At 43.3% G+C, this 24422-nt stretch overlaps 1 protein-coding gene across 1 annotated transcript in view; it reads left to right on the plus strand.

Moving 5' to 3' along the window:
- The window catches only part of Chd7 (chromodomain helicase DNA binding protein 7), a 126363-nt gene that overhangs the window by 33435 nt on the left and 68506 nt on the right, over positions 1-24422 (plus strand). Inside the window, exons 2-3 of the mRNA XM_059253833.1 lie at positions 6654-7072; positions 23332-23473. Of these exons, the coding sequence (XP_059109816.1) occupies positions 6654-7072; positions 23332-23473 (561 nt within the window). The remainder of the gene's footprint in view (positions 1-6653; positions 7073-23331; positions 23474-24422) is intronic.

A 24422-nucleotide genomic window follows, 5' to 3' on the forward strand; every position in this document is an offset into this window, starting at 1 on the left:
CAGTTGAGAGATTCAGAATAAGGAACTAAAAGCAATACCAGCTCAAAGTTCTCTAATGGGTTCATTGTTCTGGTTTCTTTATGAGAGGCCAACGGTGCCTTGATCAGTTGTGGACCCCACTTTTTCCTAGGATGTCACTCTTATAGAACACTGGGCATGCCTGCTGTTACTAGGGACTTCCCTGCTCTTGTGGTCCAAGCAACACAAGGAATTATTCACTCTTAGTGACACAGGCCTTTAAAAAGTAATTGTTACTGTTATTTTTGGTTAAGATGCTAACAACCGGGCTTTCCCTTAGGTCTTTAATTGTGTTTGTATTGTGTCGTCCCTGCGATGGAGTGGTCGCTCTATTGGCCTTCTGTGCTTTCTGGGAAGGAGATGGTCAAGATGCAGAAATTCCAGTTATCTGCACACTACTTTTGAGCAGCCATCATGTGAGAAAACATCACTCAAGTTTCACATAAATGACTAAGCTAATTTTTCCAAGTATTTATGAAGTGATGGAGACACCTCAAAACCGTGTTCAATTTAACATCCATTTACCTTGTACTCTAGGAGTGTGTGTGTGTGTGTGTGTGTGTGTGTGTGTGTGTGTGTAGATGAGCAGCAGGCTGTTTCAGCCCTGTGGTCCTTAAATGTAAGCCTGGGATTTTATCTGCTGTTTTCCCCAAGAAATAGCAATTGACTGACAAGGTAGAGGGAGGAATGGGCTTAGAGTCCTTCCAGTGCAGTAGATTCAATGAAACACGTGTAGGCCTCTTCTTTAGGGTTTTGGGAGAGTTTTCAAGGCCGGGCGAGGAGGCAGGGAGCGAATGTCTTTTCCTGGTCCTTACAGAACTGAAGTAGTCTTCGGGATGATTCATCTCATTACCAAGTTGAATGGTACTCCTGTCCGGCGGGGAGATCTGGGAGCAATGTTGGGAAGAGTTTGTTTACTTCAAAATGCAGTAAGAACAGCAGTTCTGCATTTGGGTGAGAAGTTAGTGATACTCAATAATACTCTAAGCTGTGGTTCAGAACCAAGCTAGAGTTCTCCCCTGACCCTTTGAAGCAAAAATTTCAAATTTGTATTGAATACAAGCCACCCCGTCCTGTAGGCCAGGGCGACGGTTTTAGAGGCACAGTCTTTATGGCTTAGGTTTGGACGGGGGCCACAGCAGAGCTGGGCTGCTCAGCCACCCTTCTAGCTGAGGAACACCATCTTGGCAGTGACCAGCATGCTTCAGTGCTTCTCGGGGGAAGCTAGGCAAAACGCAGTGGCTCCATCTGTGTTAAAATTGAAAGCCTTATCATTTTCCAGCCCCGTGACTTCGGTGAGTTAATTGTAAAGCTTCAGTTTCCCCCGTTCAAAGCAACAGTAGCAACATCCACTGCACCAGCCTCACAGGGCTGTTGGGTCGTTCCAAGGCTGAAGAGGGGCGGCATGGAAATGGCGTAGGAGAGCTGGAAGCATGTCTAATTAACTGACAGCAAATAGTTGAAAGAGCAACGACTCAGTGCTGTGCCCTGGGACAGCTTCAGAACTTGCTGTTCACTCCCCCGCCCCCCATGCTAGGATGTGTCCGTCCATATAGTGCCCTCTCCATCACCGCAGGAGTGCTGGCTGAACACCAGGAGAGGGCTGTGGGCTCCTGACTCTCAGGGGCCCCCGCCCCCGCTGCAGGGAAGTACAGTATCCAGCTCTGGTTAGGGTCAGGGAAGATGAAGTAAAGACAACCAAGGGGCTCTGGGTGATGGGTAAGAGCCAGAGAGCAGGGGATGAAGACCCTGTGCTCCGGGAGAGCTCTGCTGCTCCGACTCCCTCCCAGGGTGTCCAGGAAGCTTCAGTGCTGCCCACATCTGGCTCTGCTGTGTCCTTTAGGACAAGTTAATGGGAGAGACACTACACTCTAAAGTTGCTCTTCGCTAGCTCCCTAGGCCTGACCCTGCTCCTAACTCAGGAGGCTCAAGATTGGGCATCTGATTGGAAACTTCTTCAACATGGCTGGCTGCAAATTTGTAGCTCTTAAGGGTTGTTTGTATGGTGAATCAATGTGCATTTAGATTCAGGTATGTCAGCACACACCTGTAATCCCAGGTACCCAGAAGGTTGAGGCAGATGGATCACAAGTTCAAGGCCAGCCTGGGCAATTTGCAAGACTCTGTCCCCAAAACGAAAGACACACACACACACACACACACACACACACACACACACACACACACACTCACACTCACACACCCCATGGGGACATATATCTCAGCTTGAGTAAAGTGTTCTGTGCTCTCCCTCCCCAACATCCCAGCAGTTCCCTCACTTCCTCAAATATGTGTTGAATGAATAAATTAGACTCCTGATAGTGTTAGCAGCAGTTCCATCCTGAAAGTCTCAGTAGAACTTAGTAAAACTTAGTAAACTAAATGCTCTGAATCTTTATTCTGCTTTGACCAAAGGCAAAACACCTCAGTTTTTCACCAGTCTTACTTTTTAAAGAGTGCAGAGGATCTCGGACCCAGGACTGACTGGAAAAACAAAAAGCAAAAGTTCAGAATATCTGTAATAGGAATGTGTCCAAAGTCATTTTTTATTTTTATTTTTATTTATTTATTTATTTATTGGTTTTTCAAGACAGGGTTTCTCTGTGTAGCTTTGCGCCTTTCCTGGAACTCACTCTGTAGTCCAGGCTGGCCTCGAACTAGGATTTTGTTCACTCCTGTTACTCTATGTTGCTTACAGGTTCAGACTTAAGGAGTATTGTTAAGGCAAAACATGGAAAAGAAGATAAGATAGCTTTTTAAGCCTGAAGACCCCTGGAAGAAAAGCATGCTTCAGACAGCTAGAACTTTCTCCCGCCACACTTCCTCATCTTCTCTGACACTTCAGAGCACCGTGGGTCAGCTTTGCCTAGGAGCAGAGGAATTGTTCTTGCTCCCCCATTGGCTCGCCTTTGATAAGTGCATCTGGCCCCTCCAGTTCTGTCCAAGATAGCCTTCTCGTGGGTTTCCTAATTACTGTGCTCTCAGCAGGAAAGTCAAGGATAAAAACAATATGACTGATTTTTTTTTTTTAAACATACAAAACATACACTTTGGGCCATTTTTACTTATTTAAGTATCAGTCAGCTGTTCTAGGTCCCCAGAGTACACAACACACTTCTTACAGACGTCATAGTATGTCAAAAGGCATATGGAATTATGATAAAATTGTGTCATGTAGAAAGTCCTATACGGGGTATGTGAAATATGCTTGGTATCTAAAATCCTTCACATTCGCTTTAATAAATGAGAGGTTGTCGCAATGGCCTGTATGGTAATATCAGATGTTAATGGCATTGATTACCTGTCAGGCAGTGGGGATTGATGGGAAAATGTCCGCTGTAAAATTAAATAGCATTAGAGAAGACCTTACCATGCGCCTGGTGGGGGAGCAGGGGAAGCTGGGCCTGAGAGACTTTCTCGGGGCATTACTGGGAGCTCCAGGTTTTTTTTCCCCACATGATTAAGGCAGACCATCTGTTCTTTGTTAAATGTTTACAAAAACAGCTTCCCTCTAAAAGATTCAAGGAGAAGTAGGTCTGGTAAACACTCATATCTCTGAGCACCTTTTCCGCCCTCCTTCAGATAGTACCAAAACAATTCTGCTGCATATCAAACAAGATTAATACTTTTTTGTGTTCAGTCTTCACTTTTCCCCCTCCTTATAGAAGATTAAATTTTTTACAGAGTCACTAATTTATGGACTCATTTCTTTCTAAAAGAAGCATCTAAATGATTTGTATGCTAAAGCGTGTAGATGAATTTTCAGCTTTTTTGTGTGGTGCATGAAATGCTTTTTCTAATTCATAAATGTGTGCTGGGAAAGCTCTCAAGAGACGCTGGTATTCTGTTCCTGGAGTGGATGCCATGCAGGTTGAAGATGGGTATACATGTCCTATAGTAAGTAATTTACTGCTCTAAATGGGAGTCATTGTTCTGACTTTCCCTTGCTTTCAAGGAGTAACTTTTCTTCTATTTTTTGAATACTAGATTCTCCCAGGGGAGTTTGATTTTTATGCCCCATGCAGAAAAGCAATGTCTTTTTCCTTGTCAATTACATTAAACAATATAATAATTAACTGAGCTTCAGCTGAGTGCGTGTAGTAAAAGTTGAAGTCAGATCAACTAATATTTAGCTAATGCCTAGGCTGAGGTCACTAGGACATGAAGGAATTTGTGAGGGAAAGTAGAGGCCAGCAGTGACTTCAGTGTTTGCTTAGTTCTGTTCTGGTTTCACGTTTTTCCTTCCTGGAAAGATGCCTGTGTGTAAGGCTTCAGGAGGAGAGGGGTGGAGCCAGAAGAGTGCTAGCTTTAGGAAACTTGGTCCATATTTCATCTCTTTCCTTTAGGTGGCTTCTGGTAGCCACATTGCATCCTAGAATTCACACTTCTGTCTGAAAGATGGGGTAAATATAGGCCCGTTTTGTTCCTCTGTGTAGGAGGTGCGTGTGAGTGTGCACCGGCATGCTCTTCCTCACACTGTGCTCACCTCTCTGTCCTCTGACGGGCCTTTACTCTTTGATTCCCTCATCACTATGACCAAGAAGGGGTAATATGTATTTTAAGATTGGTCTGCTGGTGGTGATGGCACACACCTTTAATCCCAGCACTTGGGAGGCAGAGGCAGGTGGATCTCTGATTTCGAGGCCAGCCTGGTCTACAAAGCGAGATCCAGGACAGCCAAGGCTGCACAGAGAAACCCTGTCTCAGAAAACAACAGCAAAAATTATATATGTATGTATGTATGTATGTATGTATGTATGTATGTATGTTGGTCTTAATACCAAGTTATTGTTGCTGTCGTTTTTTTGGAGTGGTGGGGATCAAACCCAGGGCATTATGTGTGTTAGGCAGGTGCTGTACCTCTAAGCTACATGCTCAGCTTTCCCAGATCCTGGAAGAATCTTTTGTATCTAAATCCTTCACTTAGCAGGTGAAGAAGCTGAACTTTGGTCGAGTGAAGTGTCTTCTCCAGAGAGCATGGTGGTGGGGCCTGGATTAGAGTTCTAATGTCTCAACTTGGGGTTCTGGGGCACTTCTTCGCCCCTGGTGTGGCTCAAGAATTGAATGTGATTGTCTTTAGAGTAGCCAGGGCTGGCTTTGGTGGGAACAGTGAGCTGTCCTCTTCTCCAGCTGTGTTTCAGTTTGTAAAATATTGTCTTGGGGACAGTCACAGAGCCTCTGGGAAATGGGATGAAGCTTGTACCGCCTCCCTAGAAGTATTCCTGTGTGTAAGGTTTTTAGAAGCTAGATTGAGTCAGAAGACACTGGGTAAAGGAAAGCTGCATTCAGGTCTCCCCTTATATGACCCCGGGGAGCCACGTGACCTTCTGGGACTCTTAAGTTTCTCTCTGAAAGATGGAGATAAATTACTAAGATTTTCTTGTAGATTCAGGTAAATGGACATACAAACTTCAATATATGGCTTGGGATCCAATAAGTATGTGATATTGAGATGTGGTTTCTATTACCTGTACTTAAATGTGGGATTCCCTCCTTTGCCCACAGTAATGCTTAGCTTTTGCTGTGCAGTGTTGAGTCTGTGTGGGGGAGCCTGGCCTCCACTCTGCTCTACTTTTGTAGGTCTAAGGTGTATCAGCTTGGACATCGATTCCTTTATGAGCTGTGTTTCCTCGGACAGGTTGCTTTATATTAGTATGTCATTGTTCTGTGAAATCAGAAGGTTCATTGCCTTAGTCCAAAGGTCTAACTTGGGGTATTCGGTGATGTTAAGGTCATGAAGCCCATGCTGGACACATCACATGATCACTCATGTAACAGGAATGTAGGAAAAAGGCAGAAGATGACTGAAAGTTGCAGATGTTCTCAGGTATTTTGTTGAGATGGAAAGAGTCCTCGGATGCCATGGTCTGCCCTGTGGGTGATGTGCCTGCTCAGCCCTGTTCTCGGGTCCTGGGCTGTGAGGTCACCCAGTGCAGGCGTCGTTTACTCTGATCTCAGCCTACTTCTCAGCACCTCGTCCTGTGTGTCAGCGTTTACTGATGTGCAGAAGGTGCTCTGGGCACTTCCCTAGTACATTCAGGATTTCCTCACACTGTACCCCACAGGAACTGTTTGAGTTCTTCTATCTATATAAATGACTTCAAGAAGTTAGGGAAAAGATTGTCCACATTTCATATTACTTTAAGAAAGTTAGCCAATGCAAAATCATTGTTTCACATGACATTTTAATCTAGACAATTTGATGTCAGAAATGACTGTATAAAATTTATGTTGTACTTAACTCTATCCCCCACTTTTAATATTAGAATTTTTCGATGTTTTATATACTTGTTCTTTTTTAAAGCAATTGTATTCTCTATCTTTGAGTACCGCCTCTCACATGGGGCGAGAACTCTGCAGACGGAATCCATGCTTTACTTCTCATCCTGTCTTCTTGCCGTTGAAAGGTGCAGAATATCTAACTCCATAACAAATTTAACATTTTTCTACTTAAAAGCGTTCCTCATAAAGAAACAAACATTTCCAGGCTGAAAGAAAATGGCAAGTCCCATTTTTGTAGAAGTCTGCTTCCTTGAGTACAGGGTGAACTTTGGAAGCATCAGTCACTGACTTTCAGTTCCTTTCTTTACTTTGAATAACGAGAAGCTAATTTCAATCCCATTTGTGTTTCTCAGCATTCTCCATCGGAGCCCTTTCTAGAGAAGCCAGTGCCGGATATGACTCAGGTCAGCGGACAGAACGCTCAGCTCGTGAAGAGCGACGATTACCTGCCGTCCTTAGAACAGCAGCCACAGCAGAAGAAGAAGAAGAAAAACAACCACATTGTTGCAGGGGATCCCAGTAAAAGTTTTGGTAAAGATGACTTCCCTGGTGGGGTTGATAACCAAGAACTAAGCAGGAACTCACTGGATGGGTCCCAAGAAGAAAAAAAGAAAAAGAAAAGGCCGAAAGTCAAAAAAGATCCGAAGGAATTGAAGGAACCGAAGGAGAAGAAAGAGCCCAAGACCCCAAAAGCCCCGAAGATCCCCAAAGAGCCAAAGGAAAAGAAAGTAAAAACTGTCACACCAAAACCCAAATCCAGCAAAAAGTCAAGGTAGGCTGTGGGTGGAGGCAAGGCCACAGGGCCAGGCAGCCCCAGGCTGCAGTGGGAGGTATGGGGTGTGGAATGGCTGTTGCTTTTCATATTATTCTTGAGTACCTGTCGCTCAAGAATGAAGTAAATGTGAAGGTTTTTGTGCATTCCAAACTTTAGGACTCCACTGCTACGAACTGTTGATTGAGAGTCTTTACTGGATAAAAAATTTTACTTAGCAACCAACTTCTTATTTTACAAGCCAGAACTTTACTTGGCTCTTTGGGTAACTGATAGGAAAGTTTGCAGGGGAAGTAAGGCCTCTGAAAGGCTCTGAGCATCTCAGCGCCATCTCCAGAATCTGAAAGAGAATTAATTGTGTCTACTTGGCAGGGTAAGCCTTTCACGGCAGGTTGAAGTCCTTGTGGGCAGCGTGGGAGAAACCCAGTAGCACTCATCATTAGATGTGGCTTCAAGGACAAACAGCGGGGACTTTAGGTAACAGGAAAGAGCCTCTTTGCTCTGTACTCCCACCAACTCTCTGACCCCCTAGAAGGCATATTTATTCAGTAAGAAAATCTGAGAGACGACATTGAAGACTAATTTTTTTCATTTGTTCTGAACATTTCTAACAACTGTTCTGAACCAGTTCCAAACATCTGAATCTATTTTTCAGAATATGGCTCATGTTAGAAAATATAGTTTCCAGATGGAAGTATGGCCAGACTTGGTTAATCTGAGCCTGTTTGCACACTCTGATAGAAAGCACGCTCCGCCCTCTGTCCTGTGTGTGCATGTAAACATTTGTGTGCACACATACTCAATTGTGCCATTGCCTGCATTGTCTGTGATGACTAGCTGTGGCCCTTCTGCTGGTGGGCTAGTATGTGTACGTGTACAGGCACACCAGCACACAGAGGAGATGGTGGTTGTGCCGGGCGAGCGAACGGGCAGGCCTTTCCAGTGCCCCATAGGAACAGCAAGATAACTCAAATCTGTGGTTACGCTGTGTGTTGATGATGTAAATCATAATCATTTAATTTTTTTCCATGAATGTCTTTTATGGTAGATGCAATAATTCAAACTTACTGATAATTTTGTATTTACAGTTGGGCTTTGATTCCTCAGTATCTAGTCTCTTTATTGAAAACACCTTTTCTCCTGATGAGTATTTTTCTAAGCCTACAACTTACTATAAAACCTTTACATTTATTAAAGAGACATTTTATTAAATGCTTAAGTGTTGGAATGATAATGGTGAGTAAGTAAGATGCAGCTAAAAATTTTAGTCTGACAGTATGAGTTTGTTTTTAAAGTATGTAACTGCCCAGATATAAATACTGTGCTTGGGTGTGAGGAAGCACATGCTTATGTCTCCCAGGAAGAACAGTCAAATCCTCATGTGAAGAAGAGTGTCTTTTCCTCTTAAGGTGTGTACCAAAGAGGCTTTCTGGACTTTAGAAGTGCATCACCAACACTTCCAGTACCAGGATAATTTGGTTTCAGTTTTCATTGTAATTATTTTGATCTCTCTCTCTGTCTCAATCTTTCTTTCTTTCCTTTTTAACCTGATTGTGGAACTGGATAGAATCATTCTGGGATTCTGACATAAATTTGCCACCACCCCCTTCAGCCCGAATCTGATCAGCAGGCCCTGTGTTTACAGTTTGCTTGAGCACACCCGCACCTGCTGTGGAGTACTTGGGTGGTAGAATCAGAAATGCTGTGTGTAATAGTGACCCATGTAGCAACTTCCTGACATCTGTGGGCTGCCAGGGGGTCAGCACTGGTTGTGCAGCATTTCCTTGGGCCTGCTACAGATCTCTGTTCATCCAGAGAGCCTCAGAGAGGGCTTTCTCCAGGGTGGGCCAGCAGCTGTCATCCTGAGCATGAGTTAGGGTCTCTGTAAGTGTTTAGCACAGCTACTGAATGGGGCCTGCACATACTCTTTTTGTAGGAGCAGGAGGGTATTTTCGCTCAGGAAGAAAGTATAGTTCTTTCCTTCTCGCTGTTGGTCCTCACTAGCTGTCTCCTTGTGAGCTGTACAAGTAAAAGTTGTTTTTAATCATTTGAGAATCTTTGACCAGAACACATTGATATATGTGGAGATATTCAAGTGACAGAAAGCTGGTGGGGTGTGTGCCAGAGACTTAGCAGGCCATGGGGGGGGGGCATGGTGAGAGTTGGTAGCACCTCTGTTGGCTTGGATAGCCTCAACATGTGTGTGACCACTGGCTGATTTACAGTGAAGTGTGGCAAGGACCGTCCCCAGAAGCTTTCGTGTCGATGGTCTTTCAGGATTGGCTGTCCAAACATAGGATAATTGCATTGAGATGTTAAATAAATTAACAAACCAAACCATTATTTTGTCAAACCACATTGTTGCTATTGGTCAGATGAATTGAGTATGTCAATTGTGGTCTCCTTGTTCAGTTACGTCTACAAGGAAATAGCATCCTTGAATCAAGGATAACGAGAATGCATACGACTCCATGTAAATTCTGAATAGCATAGCAGAATAATTATGTAAATTGAATATGCAGTGATGAAGGTAATAGGGGGTTTGGGTTGTGTTAGTGCCGGGGCTGAATTGCCAGAGCAGTTTGTGTCTACGCAGTGGAATACAACAGTGGCAATTTTGTTTTGCAAAATGCTATGTGATACCGGTTATTTCCATTCTTGAATAAGTTAACTTGATGAATTTGTTTATACAGAAAATAATTTTCCTACAGAGGGCTGCAACAGAGGAAATAAACAAGTGAAAAGAAAATTTAAACTAGTAACTCGTCGCTCCTTCCCTGCAGCCTGTGGGGAAGGGCTTGCTGCAGCTCTGCCCTCAGACATGCTGTCCTTTGAGTGGATGAGGAGGAAGTGACCTGCTGGTGGTCTACATCATCCTCACACCCTCCATAATGAAGGAGGCATGGCGGGGGCCTGGTGCAGCCTCCTTGCTCCCTGGAGCCCACTAGGTTCTGTAAAGAGAGAGGAGCTTGAGTTTGTAGACATCCCCCACCTTGATAACCAAAATAGGATGATTCCACATGTCTTTCCTATGCTAGAGAAACTAATATAATACAGCTGAAATGTAAACTAAAATGTAAACTAAAATGTAATGGCTGAAGCAGTTACATCGAATGGTGGAGAAACAGGTTAAACAGCTGTCTAGCATATTAGAATAAAGACACTTTGCATCCTAACAACAAGAAAAAATGGGCTCCCCCTGGGCCACACTCTTCTTCTCTAGTGGAACTATCTTCTTTTTTTTTTTTTTTTTTTCCTTGTAATGTGTTTTTCTGTACCTGTATTGCTCTCCCTGGGTGCCTTTATAGCTTTCAAATATTGGCTGTTAATATTGGAAATAAAGCCAGGACCTCTGTGGCTGGAGAGGATGCGTTTTGCATGTGCAAGGGTTCTCAGGGGATTTGCATCCTCCTTTCAGGGTGGTTTCTGTTGTGCATGCATGGGCTCTGTGAAGTGAGAGAGAATTTGGAGGAAGTGCTTCCTTTCACTGATTCTTGAAGGATTTAGTGGTCCATTTAGCTACATAAAGATTCTTTGAATGTACAGAAAGAGGGGAACTTGGCCAAGGATTGTGACTTGACTACCGAAGCCTGAATTAAATGAAGCTGTGTGGCTGCTGCTGATGTGGTTTCTAGGAACACGTTTTGTTCCTTGCTCTCTCCCCCACCCCACCCCTGGTGTTAAATTTAGCAGAAATGAAAATGTTATTTTTCAATTGAATGAAGATAGCATTTTATTGTGAACCAGAAAATAAACATATCACTCTTATTGTTTAAAAAACACACAAAGTAAAAAAAAAAAAACACACGCGAGGAGTGCTTTTTGCAAGCTCCTGTAATTACCATTAACAATAGTAGTTACTATTTGTTTAGCAGTGTCCTTCTGAGGACTTCATTGTCTCAGTTATGCTCTTACAGAGTTAGGGTGTTTTTACCCAAGAAATACTTACTCAGTCAGCAAGCCCAGTGTCTTGGTAAACTAAAATATATTTTCAGTGTGTTCCGTATTTGTACAGCTTCTTCTTGATGGAGGTTGCAAATAAAAGCAAATCTTTAAACCAGCCTTGGTAGGAAGAATGAAGTGGGCGCAGACACACATGTCATCAGGTGTCTTCCCAGCGAGTGTGTAAGTTGTGAATTAAGTTCCTACTTTTCTTTTTCTTTCTTCTTGATCCTTTTTTCCCTTTAAAACACTCACATGCTATAATTTAGTTTGGTTCAAAACATTGGAAAATCAGAAAGACATTGTTTTGGCTCATGCCAGCGGAAGAGGATACACACACATGCTGCACACACACACACACACACACACACATGCTATACACACACACATGCTATACACACACATGCTATACACACACACACATGCTGCACACACACATACACACATACACACACACATGCTGCACACACACACACATGCTGCACACACACACATGCTATACACACACACAGACACACACACGCTATCTCAGTGCCTCTAATGCGGTCCTTCCTCTCTAGTTCACTGAATACAGGCAGGAGTGGACCATGGTGGGGATATCTGCAGAGAGCTACAGTGGAATGGACAGAGGGACCTGCTGCGGCTTTGGTTTCTGCAGGAAAGGGTGGTGTGGCCCTACCTCTGACCTCTCGGTGCCACCAAATGACAGTGGGGTCAAGGAGGCCACGAGCAGCCATGGATGGAAGATGGAGGCTTCTCTAGAGACTTCTTTGCAGTCTTTCATAAGCAGAATGTTAAGGAGGAGTGTATTTTGCCATAGTAGACATGATTTTGATGTTATTCCCGATAGAAAGGGACAAAAAGGATCGATCGCAGGCTGTTATGCTTTGGAAAAATAGGAAAATCTGTACACGGCAATGTTTGTTTCCTGTTGTGTAAAGACGTTTGGCAGGTTAGCCTGAGCCTAGCCAAAGCCCGCCTGGAGTCACTGGATATCAAAGCCACAGTTTAGAGAACCAGACACTTTCCCTGTTGTCTTCTCTGTCCGCATGTGGCTTTAGCTCTGAAATGTTAGATAAGGAAATGCTATGAATTAAGGAATAAAGTTTTAGTTCTTCAAAAGTTAGAAGCGTTAAACCCTTAAACATCTACTAGAGTATGATTTTGTTTTATTTTTTTGTGGTCCTGAATTAGAGAGAACAGTGTTGTTCACAGTGGTCTACCTTCCCTGTTTGGCTAGATGGTGGTGCTTTTCTCTTTTGTGTTGATCCGCCTAATTCTCATCCTGCCGATTGCACCTGATTCAAATGTGGATGGATAGCATGTCTCCCTTGTGTTAGCCACCCTGGCAGGTCAGAGAAGATCATTGTAAGCCCAGAGAGTGGTATTCTGAGTGCCAAAGTGACCTCCGGAGTGCTGTCCATAAATAAAAGTGACATCTCAGAACATGGGGCAAGTGGTCAGGTGTGCATCCCTCAGTGTGGCACTCACGGTGTGCTCTGAGAGCCTGCTGGGGGGCTTTGGTTTGGGTCGGCACCGGAATGTCTAATTGAGTTCATCCTTTGTGCTGGATTGCAGGTCCAGAGAGTGCCACATAGCCAAAGTGGCTCATGTCTGTGTTGGATTTCGGGGAAAAGACATCTTAGCTGACTGTACTTCCTCTCCATGTTCTACTTTCTAATTGAGTCCACAAAACAATGTAGATCTTCGGTGTTATTCTTAACTACATGGTAAAATTCTTTGCTTTAGAATATGTTACTGTTAATTTAATTCTTTCAGGAAAGTTTTCTGTTGTTCTCACACCTAAATAAGTAAACAAACAACTGAATAAGACGTCCTTTAGAAAATGACCAACACTTTGGCAACACTCTAGGCAGGGGGCTGATGTTGGCTTCAGATGGCCCAGGCCGACACCAAGCATAGCTGGCCTTTACAGGAAGGTTTGCTGAGACCCAACATGCCACAGGAGGCCAGGCAGGTTTGCATCAGGCTAGGCTGCCAGGCCTGGAAGTTTGATTGTAGAATGTAAAGATGACACATGTATTTGAAACATGAAGTCAAATTAGGCTTTGAGATCTTTTCCGTTTTCTTTGCTATTCCTTTCTTAAAAATCTAGTATTTACTGTACCAAGGACATACCTTTTCTGCAATAGCAACACCTTTTAAGGCAAAAATGTAAAGGGCTCTTTTCTGGGTGTTTTATATAGTGACTTTCATAGAACTTTTTTCCTTTTTTTTGGTTTTTCAAGACAGGGTTTCTCTGTGTAGCTTTGCGCCTTTCCTGGAACTCACGCTGTAGCCCAGGCTGGCCTTGAACTCACAGAGATCCTCCTGGCTCTGCCTCCGGAGTGCTGGGATTAAAGGTGTGTGCCACCACCGCCCGGCGACTTTCATAGAACTTAATGCTAGCAGTTTTTGTTAACATCCTGTGTTATTTGTAGTAAACCCAAGTTCTTTGTGTTTCCCTCTCACAGTTCTCTGTCTTCCTCGAAAGGAGTAAGGTGAAGAAACCATGGGGATGTGGTAGCTAAGTCCCAAAGCTCCCTTGTGGAGTCAGGGAGTGTGTGTGAGCTAGGGTCCCAAGAACTCTGTGTGGAGGAGTCAGGGAACTCTGTGTGGAGTCAGGGAGTGTGTGTGAGCTAGGGTCCCAAGAACTCTGTGTGGAGTCAGGGAGTGTGTGTGAGCTAGAGTGTCAAGGCTCCTGTGTGGCGTCAAGCATGTGGGCACTTCAGGGTAAGTGAGAACACAAAGCACTAGGTTGCCTGGTCCCAGGACAGGTATTAGGGCCTCTGCTAGGGTAGGGCTGGTTGTCTTGGTGTGATGGTGTGTTATCTGATATTCAACTTGTACCGCCCCCTTTTCACTAGTTTATTCTGCTGTCTGCTGTTTATTACATACTAGTTAGGCCTTTAGGTGCATTGTAATAGTAAGGCTTTAAATTTTTTATTTTATTTTGTAGGGCTGATTTTACTTTTTTTTTTTTTTTTTTTGTTTTTTGTTTTTTTTTTTTTTTTTTTGAGACAGGGTTTCTCTGTGTAGCTTTGCGCCTTTCCTGGAACTCACTTGGTAGCCCAAGCTGGCCTCGAACTCACAGAGATCCACCTGCCTCTGCCTCCCGAGTGCTGGGATTAAAGGCGTGCGCCACCACCGCCCGGCTGATTTTACTTTTTGATGCACCACATTTTATGCTGATTTAATTGTTCTTTCAAAAGTTTTGTGCTTTTTAAAATTGACTTTTAAGTTGCATACAAAATGGGTTTCATTATCGTATTTTAATAGACATATACTTTGTTCATATTTGCCCAGTTCCTCTCCAATCCATCATTTTCCCCCAAAGAGTGCCCCCTTCCGGTTGTGTATGTGTGTGTTTGTGCATGTGCGTACGTGCAGGGATCTAGGTTGCACATGGGAGAAAAAACGTGAGTTATTTGTTGTTCTGCCTCTGGCTTGTTTTGTTTAACATGATGTTATCTATTAATTTTTCTACAAATGGTGTTATTTCATTCATCCTTATGACTGTACACACACATATGTACATATCATTTTCTTTGTCTATATAGGCATCTCAGCCTGTTTCCATTCACTGACTATTGTGAATAGTGCTGCAGTGAACACGGATGTGCATGTTTCTCTGTGGTATGCTGACTTGGATTCGGTCAGGCATCTATCCAGGAGGGGAGGGATAGAGCTGAGTCACAAAAGTTCTATTTTCAGTATTTTGAGGAACCTGTACACTGATTTCCACAGTGGCTGCCCATTTTACATTCCCGCCTGGAATGGTTAGGGCTCCTCCTTGCCTACATTCTCTCCAGTGTTTGTTATTGTTGGTTTTCTCGAATCCAGCTACCTGAGGAGTGAGATGAAATCTCAGGACAGTTTCAATTTGCATTTCCCTGATGGTGAAGGATGATGAGCTTTTTTCATGTATTTCATGTCACCTACATGCTTTTCTTTGGAGAATTGTCTGTTCAGTCCATTTTGTTCATTTGATTAGATGTTTGTTTGGAGTTATAGATTATAAATGTTAATCTCTGTCAGATACATAGTTGGTAAAGATTTTCTTCCATTCTGTTGGCTGTCTTTGATCTGCTGGCTGTTTCTTTTGCCGTATAGAGATTTTTAATTGCACTTGTGCCTATATGTCAATTTTTGAAATTATGTCCTCAGCTATAGTAGTCCTTGTAAAACAAATGCCCTTGTTTATACCTGCATCTTGTTTTGGCTCTGGAACTTTCAGAGTCTCGGGTCTTTTTTTTTTTTTTTTTTTTAAAGATTTATTTATTTATTATGTATACAGAAGAGGGTGCCAGATCTCATTGCAGATGGTTGTCAGCCACCATATGGGTGCTGGGAATTGAACTCGGCACCTCTGGAAGAGCATTCATTGCTCTTAACCTCTGACCATCTCTCCAGCCCCGAGTCTCCAGTCTTAACAGTAGCAAAATTACATTTATGAAGTAGCAGTGAAAATAATTTTATGGTTTGGGGTCACCACAACATGAGGAAGCATTAGGAAGGTTGAGAACCAGTGCAATAGGTCTCTGATCCATTTTTAATTGAGATTTTTGCAGGGTGGATATTCCATGTTCTCAGCATCAGTTGTTGAGGCTTTTTCTGAGTATGTCTTTGAGATGTTTGTCAAAAATTAGGTACAGTAGCTGTCTGGGTTCATTTCTGGGTCCTCTGTTCTATTCCATTGCTCTAGATACATATTTATGCCTTACTGGTTTTTGTTACTATGGCTCTGTAGTACATTTTGAGATCAGGTATTGTGGTAACTCCAGCATTGCTTTTTCTGCTCTGGATTGCTTTGACTATTTGTTTTTTGGGGTGTATGTGTGTGTTTTTGTATGATTTTGAGATTACTCTTTTTGTTGTTGTTCTGTGTAGAACGTCATTGGAATTTTTATGGGGATTGCTTTCAGTAATACACAGATTTTCACAGCATTAATTCTACCATCCGTGAGCGTGTGACGTCTTTCCTTTGAATGTCTTGTTTACCATCTTCAACATCAAAAAAGTTGTCATCAAATAGGTCTTTTATAGCACTGGTTGAGTTCATTCCTAGTTCCAAATTTTCTTACAATATTCTAAAAGCTATTTTGATTCCTCCACTCCAATTCTTTCTTGGCAAATTTGTTATTAATACATAGAAAAGCTACTGGTTTTTGTATGCTAATTTTGGATCCTGCTACTTTGTTGAAAGTGTTTGTCAGTCTAAGAGCTTTTCTGTGGTGTCTTCAGGCCTTCTGAAGACAGGATTGTATCATGTGCAAGTAGAGATAACTTGTACCACTCTTCTTTGTTTCTTTACCTTACTGCTCTAGCTAAGACTTCAAGTAGCATATCGAATAGACAGAAGCAAGCAGATCACCCCAAGTACCAGGCCAGCCCTAATTATATAGTGAGACCCGCCCCCCCAGAAAAGAAAGAGCCAGTCTTTCAGGTTGCCCCATTTAGTAGAACATTGGCTGTAGATTTTTCGTAAAGCCTTTATTATGCTGAGGTTAATTTACTAGTTTCTTTGGTTTGGTTTTTTTAATGTTACTTCTAATTTTCACTGTTTAGAAAGCTCACTAAGTAGTAAGGTATCTTAGTTAGGGTTTCTGTTGCTGCAACTAAAAACCACGACCAAAAGCAAGTTGGGGGATGAAAGTGTTTATTCTGCTTACATTTCCAAATGACTGCTCATCACCAAAAGAAGTCAGGACAGGCACCAAATATGGTGGGAAGCTGGAGGCAGGAGCTGAGGCAGAGGCCATGGAGGGGTGCTGCCTACTGACTTGTTCTCCGTGATTTGCTCAGCCTGCTTTTTTATGAGACCCAGGACCACCTTCCCCAGGGTGGCACCACCCACAATAGACTGGGCCTTCTCTATCAATTGCTAATTAAGAAAATGCCTTACAGAACAGACGGATCTTATGGAGGCATTTTCTCAGTTGAGGTTTCCTCTTTTCAGATAACTCTAGCTTGTGTCACATTGACAGAAGACTAGCCAGCACATAAGCGCTTAAAGGGCTCTTGATTTGCGAGCTGGTTGCACTTTTTAATCAACATTAAGCCCTGGAGTCCAGCAGCAGGCTGCATTCTATTATGGCAGCCAGAGTTGCTAAACCACAGACTTCTGTTCTACATCCTATGTGGCCGTTCTCTTAACTGTTAGCTTCACTTTATTAGAAAGTCTTTTGTTGTTGTTGCATGTGTTACTTCACACCTAGTCCAAGCTGTCTGGGAGGCTGAGACACAAGTTCAAGGCCAGTCTAGGCTACAGTGAGATCTTGCTTGCTGTGCAAGTATAGGAACCTGAGTTTGGATAGCCAATACCTATATAAAAAGCATGTGATGGCATGGACTTGTAAATTGTAGCTCTGGGGAGGCAAAAACCAGGTGTATCCCTAGAGCTTGCTGGCAGTCAGCCTAGCCATGGAGCTCCAGGTCAGGGAGAGACCTGACATCGATCCCTCCCACTGCACACATGTGCACTCAAGTGCATGCACGCCACACACACACTCCCCTCCAGCATATCAATGCCCTTCTTCTTAAGGAAGATGGTGTAATATTTTGGAGAAGCTTGAGTCCCTAATAATGTCTCAGATTAATGGTCCTGACCTAAGTCTCAAGGTTGATTTTCCCACTGTAATGAGAATCCTCATTAACTTACTTCATCTGAAGGGCCTGCTCGGTTGCTAACTCCCGCCTACTGTCCAGTCACCTTTATTAATTGACCGTATTCCTCATCACATTTGGTTTCATAATATGGCTCCTTTTTAAAGTTTCTTCTGAGAACGAATGTTCACAGGTTGACACTAATGACTGTTTAACTGCATTCTGTTTTGCCGTAAATCAGGCCAGCCCTGACTTTCTAGTAAGTTCTGGCTCTTTGGATAAAGCCTTGTTTTAATTCCTCAAACAAGCATTGGTCAACTATGAGCCACCAGCCCTGTCTTAGACACCAGCCCCCACTCTGTTTATGGACAGCTGTGTCTTCAGCTGAATAGGAATCCTTCCAGAAGTGTGGAATCCCAAGAACACCACCACAGGACAACACAACCCTGAATATGGAGTTTGTGTTTTAGGGATTGTACAGAAACTACAGAAACGTTCTCCTCAGGGTAGTGCATGCTTTGACGGCATTGGGGATAATTGTAGAACTAATGAGCTTGGCCGGGCAGTAGTGGCGCACGCCTTTAATCCCAGCACTCGGGAGAGCCAGGCGGATCTCTATGAGTTCAAGGCCAGCCTGGTCTACAGAGCAAGATCCAGGACAGGCACCAAAACTACACAGAGAAACCCTGTTTCGAAAAACCAAAAAACAAAACAAAAAAAAACAAAAAACAAAAAAAGAAAATGAACTAATGAGCCTGGCTATTGCCTGTGGACCCCACTGTGGGCCAGTGTGAGTCTGCTCTCATAATCAACTGTGAAACAGGAGAATGCAGAAGCAACAGTGGCCTTTCGCATTTCCAGGGACATCACTGGGTTTATGTTTGATTTCAGGGCTTGCTGGCGTGAGTGGAGGCTCTGCATCTGAGTAGGGGGTGGGTTAGAGCTGTATTTTTATTTTTGTCATATTGCAGATTGGGGAGATAGAAGAAGAAAGGGCTTTGACTTGGGGATGGTATTTATAAATGGTATTTATTATACTGCTTTTGAAAAATTCCTGTTTTACTCAAGTTTGTTAACAATTTAGTTTCATTTCATTTTTCCTCTCTTCCCTTTCTTTTTTTTCTTTTCTTTCTTTCTTTTTCTTTTTTGAGACAAGGTCTCAGGTTTACCCTTAAAATCCTAATTTTGCTGCGTCTTCCTCCCAAGTTCTGGAAATGGGAGTGTGTGCCTCTGTGATAGTTACTGAGGGCAGACCAGGGCCTCGTACGCCTTAGACACCACTCTGCCAGCTGAGCCTGCTCACTCAGCTCTTCGGCTCTGTTACACTGAGCTTTATAAAGCTTTATATATGGCTCATCACGAAGAGAGATGCTCTTCCAGCTCTTGTTTATCCTTTAAAAGTATTTATTTTTATTGTATATCCGAGCACACCCCGCAGCGTGCATGTGGGGTCAGAGGAGACCGAGACACCAGTTCTTGGGATCGAACTCAGAGTCCCAGGCTTGTGTGGTAAGCACTTCTACCCACTGGGCCATCTTGCTGCCGCTGTCTTGTGGTTTAGAATTTTTATAGTATTGTGGGGTGTGGGGGGTGTGTATGTGTGTTGGAAAATAGGAAAAAGCTTTGTAGCTGGGTGGTGATGGTGCACACCTTTAACCCCAGCACTTAAGAGGCAGAGGCAGGAAGATCTCTGAGGTTGAAGCCAGCCTGGTCTACAGAGTGAGTTCCAGGACAGACAGGGCTACACAGAGAAACCCGTCTTGCATGGGGGAAAAGGAAGAAAGAAAGAAAAAGAGCCCTGTACTTATTAAACTATTTAATAAATAGGAAAAGAAACCTAGCAGCCTATCTAAGTAGGCACTAGGACACAAAGATAGTTTTTCTTTTAGCTCACAGGATAGTTGATGAAAGATACACAATGCGTTAATTTTAATATAACTCAGTAACGTTAGCGATTTTTTTGCTTTCAGTATTTGTATGCCATGTGACCTGTAGGAATTTGAAATCCTACCCAATCCAGCTACTGTGGTGTTCTGAAAATGTATCGTGGACTGAATGATCTGTCAGCTAAGTCTTGCAGACGAGTAGGTAGATTTCAGGGTCCCGGAGGCCAGAGGGGGTTAGCACTCACTGTGTAAGTCTGCAAAATGAAGCTGTAAGGACCACAAAGGAAGCGACTGCTGTAAGTTGTAAAGGTTGGAGAAGGTCAGGACCCCAGCATGGGGACTTACAGACATCCTATGCTGGGGTTTGGGTTTAAACACTTAGCGGGTTTTACTGTAGTCACCTGTGGAGGTGAGTTTGCTAATGGTGTTCCAGCTCCAGCAGGATGCTGATCCAGGAGGTAGAGTAGATTAAGGAGAGAAGTGGGAGGAAACAGTGTGGCCTGTGCGGGCCTGGCTTTTCTAGTGACTCTACTTTTAGATTGCTGGGTGACAAGCCATGGAGCTGAGTCGGCGTCGCTGCGACTGCTGGAGGGACAGCGAAGCTCTGTGTCTGCAAGCGCGGCTCAGTGGCTTCATTGTCAGTGTCGCGGTGCTGGCTTAAGGGATGCTCCTAACAATGTTCTGATCCCTACAGCCAGGGCAGCTGTCTGTTTGCATATTCAAGCTTCGAATATAGTTTGGAAGAAGAGTGTGTGTGTGTGTGTGTGTGTGTGTGTGTGTGTGTGTGTGTGTGTGTGGTTATGTTTGGAGTTTGACAGAAAAGACCAGTTTGGACCTCACAGATACATACAGAATGATTCTGAAGGTGGACTCTGTCCTTTTCCACTGGTCTCATGCTGGGGACCCTTCCCATGGAGTACGAGGGTGATGTGGCCATGATTGTTGTGGTCTAGGTTGGGATGACACGTGTGTGGCTGAGGTAGTGGCAGTGGGCATGGGGTGGATGCTGTTTGTTCTTGAGGCTAGGGACTGGAATTGATCATGCATGTTGAAGTGAGCCTTGATGTGAGCCTCCTCTCTGTGAGGTCCTCAGCTGAGTTGGCACTGGTGGGTCAGAGTCCCAGCCAGAGTGCTTCTCTTGGATGTGATCCTCGTCTTCCAGGGTGTGCAGAGTGTGGCCATCTCTCTCCAGCATTTCCTCATCTTTCTTCTCTCATCTCAAACTCATAGAAACCCTAACAGTTGCAGATATTAACCTCATGCTGTAGATGAGGAAATGGAGGTGCAGGAAAACCCTAAGTGATTTGTCGGAGTCACAGTTGGAAATGTGACAGTTAGAACTCAGGCTGATTCTTGCTGATGGCAAGCACCATTCTGTAATACTTCTGGCAGAAAAAAAAAAAATGGACTTCAGTTTTACTCAGCTTAAAGCAGTTTGAATGCAACACTTCATAGGAACCCAGATTATACCAGAATCACAACCAGGACAATTTAATGTAAGTAATTGAATTTTGTCCTGGATTATGAAGTCTTTGGGTGGCCACTGAAGATTTCTTAGCCTTCCTTCTTGGGGTGCTTGTGTGGGAGAACCTAGCTGTTCCTCAACATGAATATGGTGAGGTCTAATGAGTTTGCCTCTTGCAGTATCAGATCGGAAAGGGCGTAGTTGGGCCGTGAGGTTGTTGTCTAAGCATTTGAGGAGATCCTGTCTGACTCTCAGCCATCTTGGAGGTTCTGTGCAGCTCATCTTGGACAGAGCAGATGGAAAGTCATTAGTGCTTCTGTCCCCAGCAAATAGCTGTCTCCTCAAACCTGGCTCTGGGTGGCGTCCAGACAGTCAGCCTCTCACTCCTGCAGGCTGGTGCTTCCAGGGCCCGAAACCCCACCAACGTGAACTCTATCCTTTGCTCTGGTTGAGCGAGGTCACCATGGAAAGTACTCACTGCCAGCTCAGTTTACCTGGCAATGGTTCAACTCTTTGACAGACCTACCTCTGATTTAAACAAATTCGAGAAATATGTAAAGTTTTGGAAGCAGTTTTGCACTGATTTGATAAAAGAAACCACAGAACACTGCAGCGCAGGTGTTGAGAATGTTTGAAAGCTGATTGAGGGAAGCAGATGGCTGTAGTCAGTGGCATCCAGCCAAAAGAGCAGGTGCTGGTCATGTGACCGCTGGTTACCAGGGTAATCTGATTGCTCTTGGCGTGCAGATGAAAGGAAAGGGGCCCAGTGTTCAGCTGTAGTATTGTATAATTTGTGGCAGTTAGAGCGGAAATAAATGCTGGAAATGGAGCCTCATGGTAGGGGAGACTTCTGTCCGTGTGTAGCGTAAACACCAGGACACTCCCGTCAGGAAATGCTGCATGAATTTTTTAATTTAAAAAATATTATGCTGTCTGTGGATCTTTGACTGAGTCACACCACCTTTTTGTAAATAAAATCAATGTTCAAAATGAAACTGCTGTTTGTGATAATCTTGAATTGTTTTGAGTTGTTGCCCGATGTAGTTGTTTGCTATGCTAAAATGCTCACATATCAAAATAAACTCAGTATATAAAAATAACAGGTTTAAGGTGCTCAAAGCATTGTTAGTGGGAAAGCCTGTCATAGGCGTGTGCTGGGTACACTGTTGACATACTTTGGGGGTGGTTAATGTGACACATCTTTACTCAGAATCACCAGCTCCTACAGCCTCTTCCTAGTGTCTCTGACAACGCGCTGTGTAGTGCGTTCTCTCGTGTGCTTTTGGGACTTTATAAAATTTAATAAATGTTGGGTTTTGAAATATATCTTTTGTTTGTTAAGCTACTTAGAGTTTGAGGCTCCTAGAAATAGAAAAAAAAAAACCTTTGCAGATTTTTGGATTATTTTCTGTGTTGTATATGCAACAAATGATAACTGATGTTTGGAAGTCTTGGATCCAGAGTGTAGATTAAAGGGAGCACTAAGTGTTTGCTCTGGCGCAATGCTGAGGAAGGGTTTGGGGTGATGATAACCCTAGAATTTTATTTCTCTCAGAGTATACTCATGTGTTTTGATGTAGCATTCAAATACTACTGATGTTTTTTAGTAACGTTTGGAAAGTGAGCTTTAGTTACTGGTTAGACACAAACACACATATAATTTCAGAGACCTAGCTTTTGGTAGAAATGCTAGTTGTGAGCCTGGTGATGTCCTCAGTGGTAGCACACTTGCCCTGGGTTCAGTTGCTAGCACTAGGGGAAAATAAAGGCCAATTGTGATTATCGCCCCAAAATGCTTAGCACCAAAACAAACAAAAAAACAAGCAAACAAACAAAAAAACAAAACTTGCTTGTAAATAAAAAGACAATTAAATAAAATTATTCGTTTCTAGGAAATGCATTTTTATTAAACAATTGTGAGTGGGATGTAAGAAAAACTACTATTACTGGTTTCCATAGGAATTTTAAAGGAGTGTATAAAACTTATGCCAGAGAAATAAGGATATGGTCATTAGATTGTATTTTTTTCTTTAGTTAAAAAAGGGTGAGTACGCCTTACTTTTTAGCAAAGCAACATCTCAATTTTTAATCATGGATTGGTATATTAGCAGGGGCTACAAGCAATACTCTGTAGTATTCAAAGTTTTACATTGAATTCACTTTTAATAGGTGAAAAGTTTGAGGAAGTTCATCAGTTATAAGTTTTGCTGTCAAACATTAATTAGGAGTACCATCTAATGAAAAATGGCCAGCACACATCGACCTAGCCCTCGCCACCAGTGCTGGTGGAGAGAGAAGGTTTGGGGCATGTGGGAAACCACACTGAAAGTGAACTCTAAGTGATGTACTTTTATTTCTAGTAATAAGAAACCAGATTCAGAAGCAAGTGCTTTGAAGAAAAAGGTCAACAAAGGAAAAACAGAAGGTTCTGAAAATTCAGACTTGGACAAAACACCCCCACCATCCCCTGCTCTTGAAGAGGACGAAGACCCAGGTGTTCAGGTAATGCATTCCCTCCTGCGCTCCGGGTGGGGAGCAGGGTAACTTTAGCCACGTGGAAAGCAGATGAGGTTTACCTGGCTTTGTTGTCAGATGTCCTTATTGTTGTCTGGAACGTTAGATCCATAGTGAAGAGAGCCGGGGCCAGCAGAAACTCAGCTCACTCCAGGGCTGCTGAGCTTTGAAATTAATAAAGCAAAAAGCTGCCTTTATTTCCATATTTTGACGTTTATTTATGCTCTCATAATTATTTTTAACATTGCTATTATATTGCTTCATTTAAAGTGTCATTCACATTTAAATTTTTCCCTAAAATTTAGTTTCTTGTCAATTTTTATTTGCTGATTTCTCTCTGTGTGCATATGTGTATGCACACACACACACACACACACACACACACACACACACACACACACGAGTGTGCACACATGTAGAGGCACGTGCACATGTATGTGCACATTCATGTGGGAGCCAGCGGCCACCCTACGTGTCATCCTTTGGGAGTCATCCACCTCCTGTTCCTGAGACAGGATCTCTCACTGGCCTGGAGTCTGGGAAGTATGCTAGCCTTGACCGGCCTATGAGCCCCAGAGGTTCTGTCTCCACCCCCCAGGGCTGGAACTGTAAGCTTGTACCCCAGGCTGTGCCTGTCTGTTGTCCTAGGGATCCAAGTCGAGTCTTCACGCTTGTGTGGCAAGCACTTGACTGACTGAGCCCTCATTAATCTTTTCATAATAAAAACCAAAGTATACTTATGTAGCTTATCTTCTTGACATGAGATGGTCAGAGATGAGATATATTCATGGGAGAATTTCTGTGAACAAGTCAGTGATTTCCTAACGGCAGCTGAGTTTGGGTGCCTGTGTGTGCGCTTTGCTGTCTTCACTATTTAGACTGAGAGGGGCTGAGAGGACTCACAAGTACACCTGACAGTTAAGAATTATTTCCTTGA

The sequence above is a fragment of the Peromyscus eremicus genome, chromosome 2, assembly GCF_949786415.1.
Source record: "Peromyscus eremicus chromosome 2, PerEre_H2_v1, whole genome shotgun sequence".
NCBI lineage: Eukaryota > Metazoa > Chordata > Mammalia > Rodentia > Cricetidae > Peromyscus > Peromyscus eremicus.